This window comes from Gymnoscopelus microlampas (genome assembly GCF_963454915.1).
Source record: "Gymnoscopelus microlampas genome assembly, chromosome: 23".
Taxonomy (NCBI): Eukaryota; Metazoa; Chordata; class Actinopteri; order Myctophiformes; family Myctophidae; genus Gymnoscopelus; species Gymnoscopelus microlampas.
The window spans coordinates 34,466,844-34,481,056 of NC_139960.1; the positions used below are offsets into that span (position 1 = coordinate 34,466,844).

A 14,213-nucleotide genomic window follows, 5' to 3' on the forward strand; every position below is an offset into this window, starting at 1 on the left:
GTGAGGTCAGGAGTCAGAAAGAGTGAGATGCTCTCTCCCAGGTTCATCTCCCCCAGGTTATACACACCACCACCCTCTCCCACCTTGAGAACAACAAAGAGGGGGGCTATTGGAAGCTGTGAGTTTTCACAGTGTTGAAACAGTGGGATAGGATAGCAGAACATTCATGGTTTCTTGCTCTGTTCAGTCGGGGGATGAGTAAACAGTGGGATTGGAGAGGAGAGCGTTCAGTCGGGGGCAGGGTTGCCATGTTGGGCTTGTTTTTCTGTCAAGTTGCTTGTAAATATTGGTAGTTGTAGGGTGTGTTTTTTTCGGGGGCTTGTTTCTAAAGTGTACGGTTGCTTATTTCTCTAGCAAAATCTGGCAACACAGGTCGGGGGGATGCGGTGCATTCAGAAGTCAGAAGCCAGAGATGAGATGCACTCACTGTGAATCACATGCTCTATTCAGGGGTCTTATCCACCTCACCATGTCCAGCCCCACTAGGAAACAACCACTCGACCAGTCTTGGACTGTTTGTTTTCCTATCTGTTCGGCCAATATATCGTCCGTTATTTTGACTTTTTTGACAAAATTAGTATCAGCGATTATTCCAGCCGATGTGTCACGATATTGAACCATTATTTTGTGATAGCAGATCTACAAGCTCACAATGGATCACGACGTGACGCGTTTTGAGCTTGTAGATCTATTTTTGAATAGGGCTTGAGTGGTTAGATATGTGTACTTTGTTGTTGTTTACTTGATGCTTGTTCTTAAAATACTTTTTATCTATCAAAAAGTTATTTGTGTGCTTACATAAGTTGACATTTCCTTAAAACCTTTTTAATACCAGTTTGGCCAAATTGTCAAATATTACATAATTTCGGGGGGTCCCCAGTTCACATACGATTATTTTGCGGGGTTGTGGCCTGAAAAGGTTGAGAACCACTGATCTAGGACTCTCCTAAATCAGGATAGGCATTGGACCCCAAAATCTGGCATCGGTTGGGCTCTAATATTGACCCAATTGATTATACATCACAAGAGTCTAACACTGTCTTAATTACATTGTGGACAAACACTGTAGACACACACACACACACACACACACACACACACACACACACACACACACACACACACACACACACACACACACACACACACACACACACACACACACACACACACACACACACACGCACACACACACACACACACACAGTGCAACACACTAGGGCAACACACTAGGGCATGCTCTTTTTCATTATGTTAAGAGTTCTTGTAAAAGAGCTGCACCTGTCCTGATGACCCCTGACCTGGGCAACCCCCCGCTGTCCTCAGAAAGGCCCAGTGCTGAGTGCTCTGGTTACACACACACACACACACACACACACACACACACACACACACACACACACACACACACACACACACACACACACACACACACACACGACAGCTGGCCTGACATTGCCAGCTTCTCTTTCAGCCATTACAGAGATGGAGGGTGTGATAGAGGCTGAAACTCGGCATAGGCTTAAACCGGAAATGAGCTGTCTAGCGCCACCATTTTGTTCTCATGGGCAAACAATGGTAGAGCTTATGTCTGCTGATAAGCCTATTGTTGACATTACCCTCATACCATTCTGCATAGTTTTGTAAAGAAAAGGCAACTGGGTGGTTATGCCCAAACTGTGAAAAATGGCAGAAGAATAAAACTAACAGCAGTAGGGGAAGAAGTACATAAAAATATTACAGTATCGCACTATAATTACTCAATTATTAAAAACAAAATAAAACTTTTTCGGAAATAGGCGATAGGGTAAAGTCAATCTGGGAACCCATTCGGTAAAACAAAAGGTGGTGCCTCTGGGGGCAACACCTAATTTTTGGTGCAGAAAGTTTAACAGGAACTCTGTTTGGCTCCTCCACTGTCTTAGTCCAATTCCTCCCGGGTGCTTCTATGTATATTCCTACTAACAACAAAACTACATGTTTAGGCAGCTCTCCGGCGCCGATTTCGGGTCGACTCAGCGTTGGGAGGCGTTGGAAAGCCTCTGCTGCCGACAAATTGTGGTCGGATAGCGTCACTCCGTCGGGTCGGGACCTCTATCGACCTGTCGATGCCGACTATACTAGTGCTAAAAATGGTATGTGTGTTTTGTTTTGGTGCGAGTGAAAAGGTGTTGCCAGATTCCGTGAGTGAAACAAGCGACCAGGTCTATGAAAACAAGTCCAAAAGAAGCGACCAGTTTCACCACTTGAGCCCTATTATATCAGCTATTTTCAAAAAGAATATTGAAAGCAAGCCCAAATAAGCAACTAGACTTCAGAAATAAGCCCCAAAAAAGCAACCTGCAACTATGAATATTTACAAGCCATTTTTTTTTTTTTTTTTTTTTTGTGGAGCTTTTTATGCATTAATTGATAGTGAAGTGAAGTTAGACAGGAAACAGGGAGAGAGGAAAACAGGAAAACAAGCCCAAGGTCGCTTATAATAAGCAGACCTGGCAACACTGGCAAGATCTTGCAGGCCAGTGAAGGCATTAGCACAACAATGTGCGCATCGACCTACTGCTTGTGTTGAACTAAATGTTGCAGTCTGTTGTAATCTGTTGTAGTCTGTTTGGTGGAGAGTCACCTTTTAGGGCAGTGGTGGCATCCGCTGGCCTAGCGGTCCGGGCGCATACCACATAAGCTGGTAATACAGCATGACAGCGTGTCGCGGGTTCGACTCCCGTTCCTGACGACCTTTACTGTATGTCTCCCCCCCATCTCTCTCCCCATTTCCTGTCAGCCTACTGTCCTGTCCAAATAAAGGCATAAAAGCCCAAAAGAAATTCTTAAAAAAAAAGTTCAAGCTCACAGCACATAATATCGATGTGTTGAGAGGTTCTCACAGCACATGATGTTAGAGACATCATGTCCTGTGTTCAATAATGTTTTATAATAATCAAAATCTTCAAGCTACTGTAACTATTGTAACTAAAGTTTGTATAATTGTAGTGGATTAAAAAAGCACCATAATTCCCTCTGACATGTCGTGTGGAGTAGAAGTATAAAGTATCAAAAAATGGAAACACTCAAGTTAAATAAAAGTACCTCAAAATGAAGTACAATACTTGAGTAAATGTACTTAGTTACTTTCCACCACTGACGGACACAATAGGAGGGACTAAGCACTTCATGCTTGACCCCTTAATGAACTGTTGTAAAAAAAAAAGTCTGTTTGTTCAGTGTGTGATATTAAGGAGAGAGAGAGAGAGAAAGAGGGAGAGAGAGAGAGGCTTGTGCCAGCAGGTCTCACACTTGGCTGGGTTTCACATGGTTTCACTCATTTCAGCCCTGGAGACTGAAGCTACTGGAGCCGACGTTCACCAGACATTGTGGGGGCTTCCTCCTTTTGGTCCCCCTCTCTTAATTTCCCCACGGAGAGAGAGAGAGAAAGAGAGACAGAGAGAGAAGGGGGAAGGGATAATAATGATCCCGTCTTATTTTTCCATATCTTGCTCCAAGTTTCCACCCCTCGCCAAGCGGCTTCGGTTGTTGATGAGCTTTTCCTTGTTTAACCTCTTTCTTTACTTCCTGTCCTCACACACTCTCTCCGCTCATATCAGGACACCTACCGGTACTTCTCTCTGTTGCATTACTGGTTTGATCGTTGAATTTAATTTTCTCTGATAAAAAAAGAAAGTTGTTTGTTTGTGGAAGTGGACGTTTCCTTTAGGGATTATTTTACCCCTCAAGCTCACAGACTGAGATTTCCTTTCACTATTATTTCCTACTCATACCTTTCTAAACTGGTCCCCCACTATATGTCGGCCAAACCGATACATCGCTCTGGCCGAAATAAATATCTTGTGATGGAAATCAACGGTCCATTAGTAAACGTCAACCCTTTTGTGATGGAACACACGTGGATGGACGCACAGTACAAGTACACGCACAAATGCACACAAACACAACACGTTTTCCCATTTAACACCTGTTGTAACCCTCCACCCCTCTTGTCTGAGGCCAAGTAGACCCTTTGGCATAACCCATGCATGAAAAACACAATACACACATGCAGACACACACAGTCAATGGACCCTAACTTGACCCCATGCTGTTAGTTCCATGCAGTCATTCAACCCACATATTAGCTAACATTCTGCAACAGAACCAGTCTAGTGCAACTTGGAGGTGAGCCAGCAGCTGATGTCTTATTACGACCTGTGTGTGTGTGTGTGTGTGTGTGTGTGTGTGTGTGTGTGTGTGTGTGTGTGTGTGTGTGTGTGTGTGTGTGTGTGTGTGTGTGTGTGTGTGTGTGTGTGTGTGTGTGTGTGTGTGTGTGCGTGCGTGCGTGCGTGTGTGTGCTTGTATTACTATACTTGTGAGGGACAAATGTATTTTAGAAATAAACATTGTGAGGACAATAGTGTTAGAATTAGGGATTTTGTTTAATTTTACAGGTTAGGAGGACTGGCGTTATGCCCTATTCATACCTATTTGTGTGCTAGCATTGCACATTGAAAATATCAGATCTTCAAGCTCACAACGCGTTTCAGAGTGACACGTGAGCTTTTAAATCAGGTATTTTCTGTGCGCATTACTGGCCCGCAACAGATATAACTCCGGCTTTAGGGTTAGGGTTATATAAATATAAAAAATGCATCAAAACTGAGTTTATAAAATTGCCGTCTTGAAATGTTGATGCCCTCACAAGTATATTTATAGATAGTGTGTGTGTGTGTGTGTGTGTGTGCGTGCGTGCGTGTGCGTGTGCTCGTGTGTGTGAGACAGAGGTTGAGAAACAGAAATTAGCTGACAGCATGCCCACTCCATATCTGTTCCCTGCCCCAGGCAGCTGTCTCTCAAAACGGGCACATTTTATACGTGGCTGCTACGCAACACATTTACAGTTGGAGGTACATTAGACCTGCTCGCATTACACAGTGTTTTTTAAATAAGACAACACAGGCAGGGTTCGCGTGTCAAGGGGCTGACATCGGTCTGGGAGGGGGAAGGGCCTCGTTCACGTCACAAGGGGCCAAAGGCTAATTTTCTTTATGGATTGTGACTCATGTATTTTTCATCAGCTGTCACTTTAAAGCGCCACTCAGGGTGCGGGGTTACTGTTAATATGTCAACATGTGTTTTCAGGGGAAGTCTTGAAATGTCTGTACAGTAGAGATGCCTGTATGTGTGTGTGTGTGCACTCACCCGTGCAAAAACCACGGATGTACCGTATGTGCATACAGCACATATGTTGGGATGAGAAGATGAGATACCAGGAACTTGTATACTGCCCTCCGGGTGTGGGTGGCGGTATCACATCTCACTTGCGGAGTAATGAGATTGGTATGTTTTGACAGTGTTGATTATGGATGGATGTGACATATGGACGCACGTACGTCGCACACACACTCCCACACTCGCACACACAGGCACAGACACACCTCCTCCACTATGTCAGCTGTTCCTATATCAAAAAAGTGTCCTTAAAAAGCCTATGTTTAGACACTGTGGAAGTCACTGTTTGCATTTCTGTGTTCACACATGTATCCACACACACACACACACACACACACACACACACACACACACACACACACACACACACACACACACACACACACACACACACACACACACACACACACACACACTCTGCCACCAGCTACTATTTGGACATGCAAACACATACACACACTTACTGTACAAAAAACACGTTCCACGTTTGGTGTGTTATATTTATGACATTTGTGTGGATATTTTTATTGATATACAGTATGTCTAACATCATTAGAAGTTGGGGTGGTGGTGGGGGGGTGGGTCAGTTGTGACTTGAGAGAGACAGCTGTTCCCATCAACACAACAAAGACCACCTGCTTGTTTGTAGTACCCCCCCCCCCCCGCCCTTTACTGCCTCCCCCACATTCCATTATTCAAATAGATTCACTCACAGATTGTGTCTGTCTAAAGGCAGCTCTCCACCGCACAGATATTGGGCCGACTCGGTGTTGGAAAGCGTCTCCTGCCGACAACCTGTTGTCGAGACTCGCAGATTACCGTTGATAACCAACCGAGCAGGTTTGGTCTTTGGGCCGACCGGTACAGCCGTCGATAGCCGGGGGGTAGTGAAGAAGGGGGAGAGAGGGGGGTAAAGGTTTAGTCCGAGCTGCAGTACGAACTGGCTCCAGTGTTGCCAGATTCTGTGAGTGAAACAGGCGTCCAGGTCTATGAAAACGAGCGCAAAAGAAGCGACTAGTTTCACCACTTGAGCCCTATTATTACATCAGCTATCTTCAAAAATAATCTTGAACGCAAGCCCAAATAAGCAACTGCACTTTAGAAACAAGCCCAAAAAAAAGCAACCCCCAAAGTTATGAATATGTACAAGCGACTTACAGGAAAACAAGCCCAAAGTCGCTTATAATAGGCAGACCTGGCAACACTGGCAGACTGTTGCAGACCACCACTGCAAACTACTGCCGCCCCCTGGGGTGGAGAGTTATGTCATCCTTAACGCATGCGCAAAACAATGTGCCGTCGGCCGACTGCTTGTGCTGAACTAAATGCCAACTTTTGCCAACAGACTACCAGTTGCAGTCTGCTGCAGTCTGATGTAGTCTGAAGTAGTCTGTTTGGTGGAGAGTCACCTTAAAGATAGCTTGTCGTTCAGATTCATGAATTCACATCCGCTCTAGGTAATATGCATACAATGTACTAGGTCCAGTTTTTGTGCCTTTTTTGATCGGTATTGACAATATGCAGTTATTGAGTCCTGATTTTTTTTACCACTTTCAACCTGGCACCCTGTTCTGGGCATGTCATCATAGCTGGAAAGATGTTCAAAGATAGGCTCACAACAAGCTCAGTAGCTCACAACATGTCCAACCACATCGAGTTGTGAGCTTGTAGATCACCTATTGTGCTTCTTTTTTTGGGTGAAAAAACGAAATACTGTAAATGAATGAATGATTGAATGAATGACTACCGGTAAATGTAAAATGTTTGCCTATACTGACGTGCCCAAAATAGGGACAACAGGTTGAAAGTGGTTAAATCATATAATCTTTTAGGGTATTGAATTTGCGTACTGAATATACTATTATTATTAAAAAATAAAAATAATAATAGTAATAATAAATTGGGTCTTACCAATATTTTTAATGAAGGTTCTGTTCCATTTAGTGTAGCACAGTGGTTCTCAAACTTTATAATTTCAGGGACCCTGAAATTATAAACTTGAGAGTTTACAAATTGAACCAAATGGACCCGCAAGGGTCCAAATGGACCCGCATGGGTAAAGGGCCATTTGGAACCACGGTGGTCCCTGAACCCACTGGTGTAGCAGAGTGATTCCAGTGAGCCAGCATGCACAATATCAGCACCCTGACTCTGTTTGGCCATGAATGGAACAGAGCCTTAATTAGTGTCATTGGTAACACCTGTGAAAGAAGCAAGGAAGGAGCCCAATTTCTTTCCAACATGGCTGCTGTGCGTAGAGCCTATTGAAGATGTCGAAACAGCATGGGTAACAACTCCCAGGTATTTGATCAGACCGGACAAGGGAGAGTTTCATCTGAGGAGGAGGGGGTATTTGGGAATTGGAAGTGGTGATGATGATTGCCTGTTTGTTCTTGTCGTCAGGGTGAAGGAGTGGGTGGATCAGATGCAGAGGGAACTGATCTCGTTGACGGACACGGCGAGCGGCATGGAGAGCCTAGTACAAGTAAGGTTGACGCACATCACGTGCACGCCACACACACATGCACACTTATACATGCGCACGTGCATAAATAGTGCACAACCCCCTCCCACCCCCCCAATAATTATATTTGAACTGGGGACCCCCCATCCTGACAAGCACTTGGAATTGTAGGCATTACATTTAGTTTAACTCGGTTCCACAGGTGACTATTGTGAAAATAGCCGAAATACAAACTCCCAACGTGCAGTGAGCTTGTAGATCGGCTATTTTCACAATGTTTTCCTCTTTCTTACGTACTATTGTACAATTTGGACAATTTGGTATTGAAAAGGTCTTAAAGGTCCCTAAATTGTAACTTTAGAAATGTGCAGATAGATACCCTGTATACGCACATTAAGTTAATCATCTGGGGAATAATACTGGACCCCCAGTTTGGGAACCACTGCTGTAGACAAGACACAGGTCACATAATCACACACTTGTAGCCACACACAATCGTGCAAATACAGCCACTGCCTTGTGCACGATTAGACTCGTAGTTCCATTTCCACCATTACACACAAATCCGGATGTCCTATTGGCTGCACATATCAGCAATATGTCCCTCACACTGTCTCATTAATGTCCCTGACTCCCTCAGCTGTCACAACACATAAACACTCCATACATACAGTAGTAGCCTTTTATTAACATTACAGAACAGTGTCCTATTACGCCTGACCGCTGTACACAAACATTCAAAGGCCATCAGTGTCAAATCTACACTGTACTGTAACTTCTGTACAGTATAATATACTGTACAGATACCCATATTAATAATGTGTGTGGACGATATTATCGTCACTGTCGGGCTGGAAACCTTTTGGCTCCATATATATACGGATAAGGTTTCCACCCGACAGTGACAATATACTATACTATTTGAGTACACACACACACACACACACACACACACACACACACACACACACACACACACACACACACACACACACACACACACACACACACACACACACACACACACACACACACACACACACACACACACACACACACGCACTCACACACATGCGTACAGTCTCTCACACGCGCACACGCACACACGCACGCGCACACACACATGCACACAGACCTACAGCTGACATTGAAGGAAGGAGTCAGGAAGGAGTCATTTAGATACATGGCTGATACACATTGGCTGATACAATGCTTTCAGAGATTCCAGAGATCATTAAATTACATTACAACCCGCTGTCTTTATCTGATGTGACACACTTATTATATAAGAGTCATGGGAGTATAGCTTAATTTGAATCCAGTCCGTCATACCATCCTGAATTACCAAATAAAGGATGCATTTCGTTTCAAATTGTTTGTGAAAAAAGAGAGAGCACAAACTAGGGTTGAGATCTGGAACCGGATCCAACATTGAGGAGCCGGAATCGGTTCCATCGCATTTGGAAGCGTTTCCGGAACAGTTTTTATCACGCTGTCAGAGCTGGCATGTGTGGACTTAATGTCTGCTATTACAATTACAATGCTGGTGGTTCTCCAACTTTTGAATTTCTAGGACCACCATAACTCTGAGAGGGTACAAATGGAACCAAATGGACCCTTATGGGTCCATTTGGTTCCATTTCTACCCTCTCAGAGTTACAGTTACTGGCACTATGGGATTCCCTGTGAATGAAAAGTGCAATACAAATAAAATGTATTATTATTATTATTATTATTAAGGAACCGGAATCGTTAAAATCCTAAAGCAGGGGTCTTCAACAGGGGGTCCGGGACCCCTAAGGAGGTCCTTAGAGCTACTATAGGGGGTCCGCCAAATCTTTGTGTGATAGGATTTCGTTTTTTTACATTAACCGCTTGAACCCTAAACTTCCTTTTCTGAGGGGAACATTAGCCGAAAATAGCAGATCAAGCATTAGCCGAAAATAGCAGATCAAGCTCTCAACGCCTCGCACTGCGAGGCGTTGAGATCTTGTAGATCTGCTATTTTTGGCAAAGAGGTGTAGAGGGAAAAAGTAAAGTAAGTAAAAAAACAACTTTAATCTGAAACACAATTGTATACAACATAGAGTAGGGGGTCCCTGCTTCATCTCTCTCTCAGCTAGGGGGTCCTTGGTCTGAAAACGTTGAAGACCCCTGTCCTAAAGGATCCCAACCCTAGCGCACATTGTACAAGTACAGTACATGCATAAAGTGTAGTGGAGGAGTCGTGCTGGACAGGATTAAACAGCAAAATGGCTCCTTATTCACAAAACTCTTGCCTGGATAATTCAAGGGCGTTCCCCCCTTTTTTTATTAGTTACTCTCTAGAGCCAAACGACAAAAATGTATTTGAAGCCTGAGGGTTGAAAGAGACAATTCACGCACGCTCGTGCACACGCGCTGTCGTACAGTGAAAGCCCTTCAGGCAGCAAAATAATTGGCTGTTTGGCATTTATGTTTCTTTTTTTGTTTTGTTTTTTTGCTGGACCTGTGGACCATATTCCACAGAACAGAGAAATAGTCTGTGTTATGTAACCTGACATGGTCATTTTTATCACTGGCCATGGTAGTATTCCTTCCTTTATTGTGTTTTTGTGTCAGCCAAGACCCAATAATACAATTGTATGATTCATTTAGTGGAAGGTTTTCTACCTCAAGAGAAATAAATACTTCCAGTTAAAGCTACAATATTATTTGATCCAATCTGAGTATGTTAATACAATATACAGTGGTTGGATTTGGTCTCCCTCTTCTATAGGGGAATTTAGACCCTGGTGTCGGGTATGACATCTACTGGTTGGCAATGTCAAAGTCTGAGATGTAGTGGAAGTGTAAACTGTATTATGGACATATTACGAACAAAGAGTACAAAATTCCCTCAAAATTGTTCTTAAGTACAGTAATTGAGTAAATGTACTTAGTTACTTTCCATCACCTAACCGTATAACCTATAGCAGGTCTTCCCGAAATATCCTGTTACATTGACCGTTGACTCTTGCTCTTCTCTTGTGATTGGCCTCAGATCTATCACAAACACAAGAATCACTTCACCGTGAAAACCAACAACGCCAGAGAGTTGGTGGGGTCGGCTGCAGGGAAAATCGAGAAACTACTGGACACCCGTTCCAAGGCCCTCAAGGTGAGTACATTTCACAAGACGGCAAACCCTTTTAATAGTATTATTAACAGTTTAGTCCCGCTTCAATATTCAATATATGAATCTGGGATTGTTATAAATTCAATAGATTCAATAATTTTGGAGGGCACTAGCACACACAAAGTATTTTAAAACAGGGGGCCCTGTGTTAGATGGACACCTACCCAGAGACAATGGGAACTCACAGAAATAATCTCTAGATTGAGATTCTCGAGTAATTGCTTCAGGCCACAATGTGATCCAATACAAGTAGACATGACGCTCCAGCTGGATGTTTTGTTTCTAAGCCTTCAGTCCAGGTTGCTACAAGTCAAAGTGACATATTTTAGTTGTAATGTATAATTTGCTGTAATTGTGTTCTTTCGCTGGTGACTCATTTTTTTTTAAATTATTTCCTGAGACAGCTGTCGTGTACTCTGCTGCTCTTGTACTGGGCCTGTTCTATTTCACTAGTCCTTTGTGTAAATAGAACAAATATAACATTTGCTATTGAAGACATGAGTAACCAGAGAGCACACTGTGTTCCCAGGCTTGATGAAACTTTTCCCTGTTTACAGTTCACAACAACACAACCTTGGATCTGCAAGGTTGTGTTTTCACAATGGGCCTCGTTCACGAAGCGTGGGTATGCACAGATTTTATACTAAAGCGCAAATATATATATATATATATATATATATATATATAAATATATATATTACTGCATTCTAGAAGCTGAAGATGAAGTTGGCGTCTGTTAGCGTGGCGGTGACCTCTCTGTGGTCTTGTGAGTAATGAGGTGGAATTGAACAAGCTCATTGCAATCAATAGAGCTAAGGGACCACGAATAGAAGCTAGGTCCATTTAGCCCACTGTGAAACATTGGGCCTTAATGGAAGTATATGGGAGGAGAGATTGCGGCCCTACAGATGCTATTTGGAAGCAGAATGATTGCAGCAACGATAACGCTGGCCTGACTTACCGTCCAAGCGCTCTCCTTTACTTTGCTCCCTCGACCATCTCATCGGATGTTTTTTCCTGGATCTTTGTAGTTTGTTTGTGGCATGAAGAGAACATGTAAGAGAAGTGAATCGCGTAATGTGTTTTTATGTGTATGGATGGGTATAGTTAGCATTTGAGCGACCGTTTTGATTCCGATTCTGCTTATCGATTTTGGTCCTAATTTCCCATTTCGGTTCCAAGATGTTTAAAAAAAAAAAAAAAGTTAATGGAAATAAATAGTCTTGACTATTACTAGTACAAACTGTGAATATTATCAGTGCCTGATTATCAGTACCTGATTATCAGTACCTGATTATCAGTACCTTTTAGTCCTGAATGAACAAAAGGTGACTATTTTCGGGTCTGTTTTTGGCGCACGACACCGTGGTACGACCGAACATTATTTAGACGTAAGACAGACAGAGGGAGAGAGACCAGAGATAAACAGCTCAGTTTGTGAGAGGATGGTAACAGGCATGGTGAGCTCATGATGCCCTCGCCACACTTTTCCTATTGGGTGGGAGTAGGGACTCCTTCAGACCTCACGTCCATTAGGATATTAGCCACCACTCTCCTCCCTCTCACACAGCGGGACCCCAACCTCTTAGACCGTCCAACTGGCTCTCTGATTTGCTCTCACACTTGCACACACGCGCACACGCACACGTGTGCACACACACACACACACACACGCACACACACGCGTGCACACACACACACACACACACACACACACACACACACACACACACACACACACACACACACACACACACACACACACACACACACACACACACACACACACACACATGCATGCACACACACACACCTGTATTAATATACTTGTGAGGACATGCACATTTGGCCATTTTTAACGCTAAAGCCTGAGTTATACTCATTTGCGTGCCGGTGTCGAGCAACCGAAAATAGCCGATCTACATATCTATAGATCTGTATATTGGTTCATTTGGATACGCGACACTGGCACGCAACAAAGTACAAATCGCTATAACTCTAGCTAACCCTAACCCCTAAATGCCTAATCCTAACCCCAACATGAGTCTTTTCCTAATTGTACTGTAATCATAGCCTGGCATGGCCAGACTAATATCACTGCGTAGATATTAGTCTGGAATCTCTGTGTGCAAGGGCAATTTGTTTTTGCAATGGCAGATTCGTCTGGAACCAGGCTACTGTAATCATAAAACACCAATTTCTCTCTCTCAAATTTGACTTCCTTGCTGGGACATTTGTATAGTAATACAAGTACCCGCATGTACGCATATTTGGATGTACCACAATCAATAGTATACCTAATGTACACTGTATCCATGTGTGTATGGATGTACCCCATTCAATGGTACTGGAGCTGCAACTATCCATTATTCTATGGATAACTTTTTTGATAAATCAAATAATCAAATCGTGTGTATATTTAAAATATATTTAGTTTTATATAAACAAATCAATTAACCACTTATATTAAGCCCTATTTTATACTTCATCGCAAAACAGTATCGTGAAAACGTAGTTAAAGTAGCCGATCATCTATTTTAACGATTTGTTCCTTTTTTTAGTTTTTTTTTTTAGTTTTTAAGCCTTTAGCCTATAATTACATGCCAAAATTATATTGAATTGATTGTTTTATAAATTGTTTTATTATTACCCTAAATGGTAGCTACTATGTATGTATGGATGGAGTGTAGCATACTTTATGACACAGATTTGCTACTCTGGGGATCAGCAGAAGCGTGTTGCTTCAAAGAAGACAGCTTGTCTCCTCTGGCGTGTGTGTGTGCGCGTGCTTGTGTGTCTTTATACGTGCCAATGGACACAATCCTATCAGAATGATGGCTACTGTCATTAACTTAATCAGGAGCCATCTTGGATTTTCCGTCCGTCCGTCCCGACATCTGGTCATCCTGTCAGCCCAATTCAGCCTCCCGGTTTCACGCTGGTCATGAGATCTCACTGTCACACACTCACACACACACACACACTCGCTTGCGCACGTATGTAGACAAACACGACACGTACTACCAACCGAAACAAATAGGCTGGAAGCATGCTGTCACCTTGGTGACTATAGTTGCAGTAGGAACGTTCCTTATTTGTTATCTTTGTCCGAAAGGTTAGACGAGATGAGACGAGCTAGAATGGTACAGTATACGTCATATAAAATATGACGCAGTCTATGTTCTCCAATCAAGACTCTCACACACATAAACAGACAGCTCTCGATTATTTGCTTATACTTATCTCCTTACCTTTTATTTCTTTACATATCAGTGAATTGAAGAAATTCGAATAATCAATTTAAATTGATTAGTCTGATTAAACAACTTAAGCCCTATTTTGTACTTTGTTGCAAAAAAAAATTCAAAGTAG

General features: G+C 42.9%; 1 protein-coding gene across 1 annotated transcript in view; it reads left to right on the forward strand.

Annotated features, from left to right (window-relative positions):
• The window catches only part of cacna2d1a (calcium channel, voltage-dependent, alpha 2/delta subunit 1a), a 153,158-nt gene that overhangs the window by 19,742 nt on the left and 119,203 nt on the right, over positions 1–14,213 (forward strand). The window contains exons 2-3 of the mRNA XM_084050508.1: positions 7,624–7,705; positions 10,707–10,823. Of these exons, the coding sequence (XP_083906634.1) occupies positions 7,624–7,705; positions 10,707–10,823 (199 nt within the window). The remainder of the gene's footprint in view (positions 1–7,623; positions 7,706–10,706; positions 10,824–14,213) is intronic.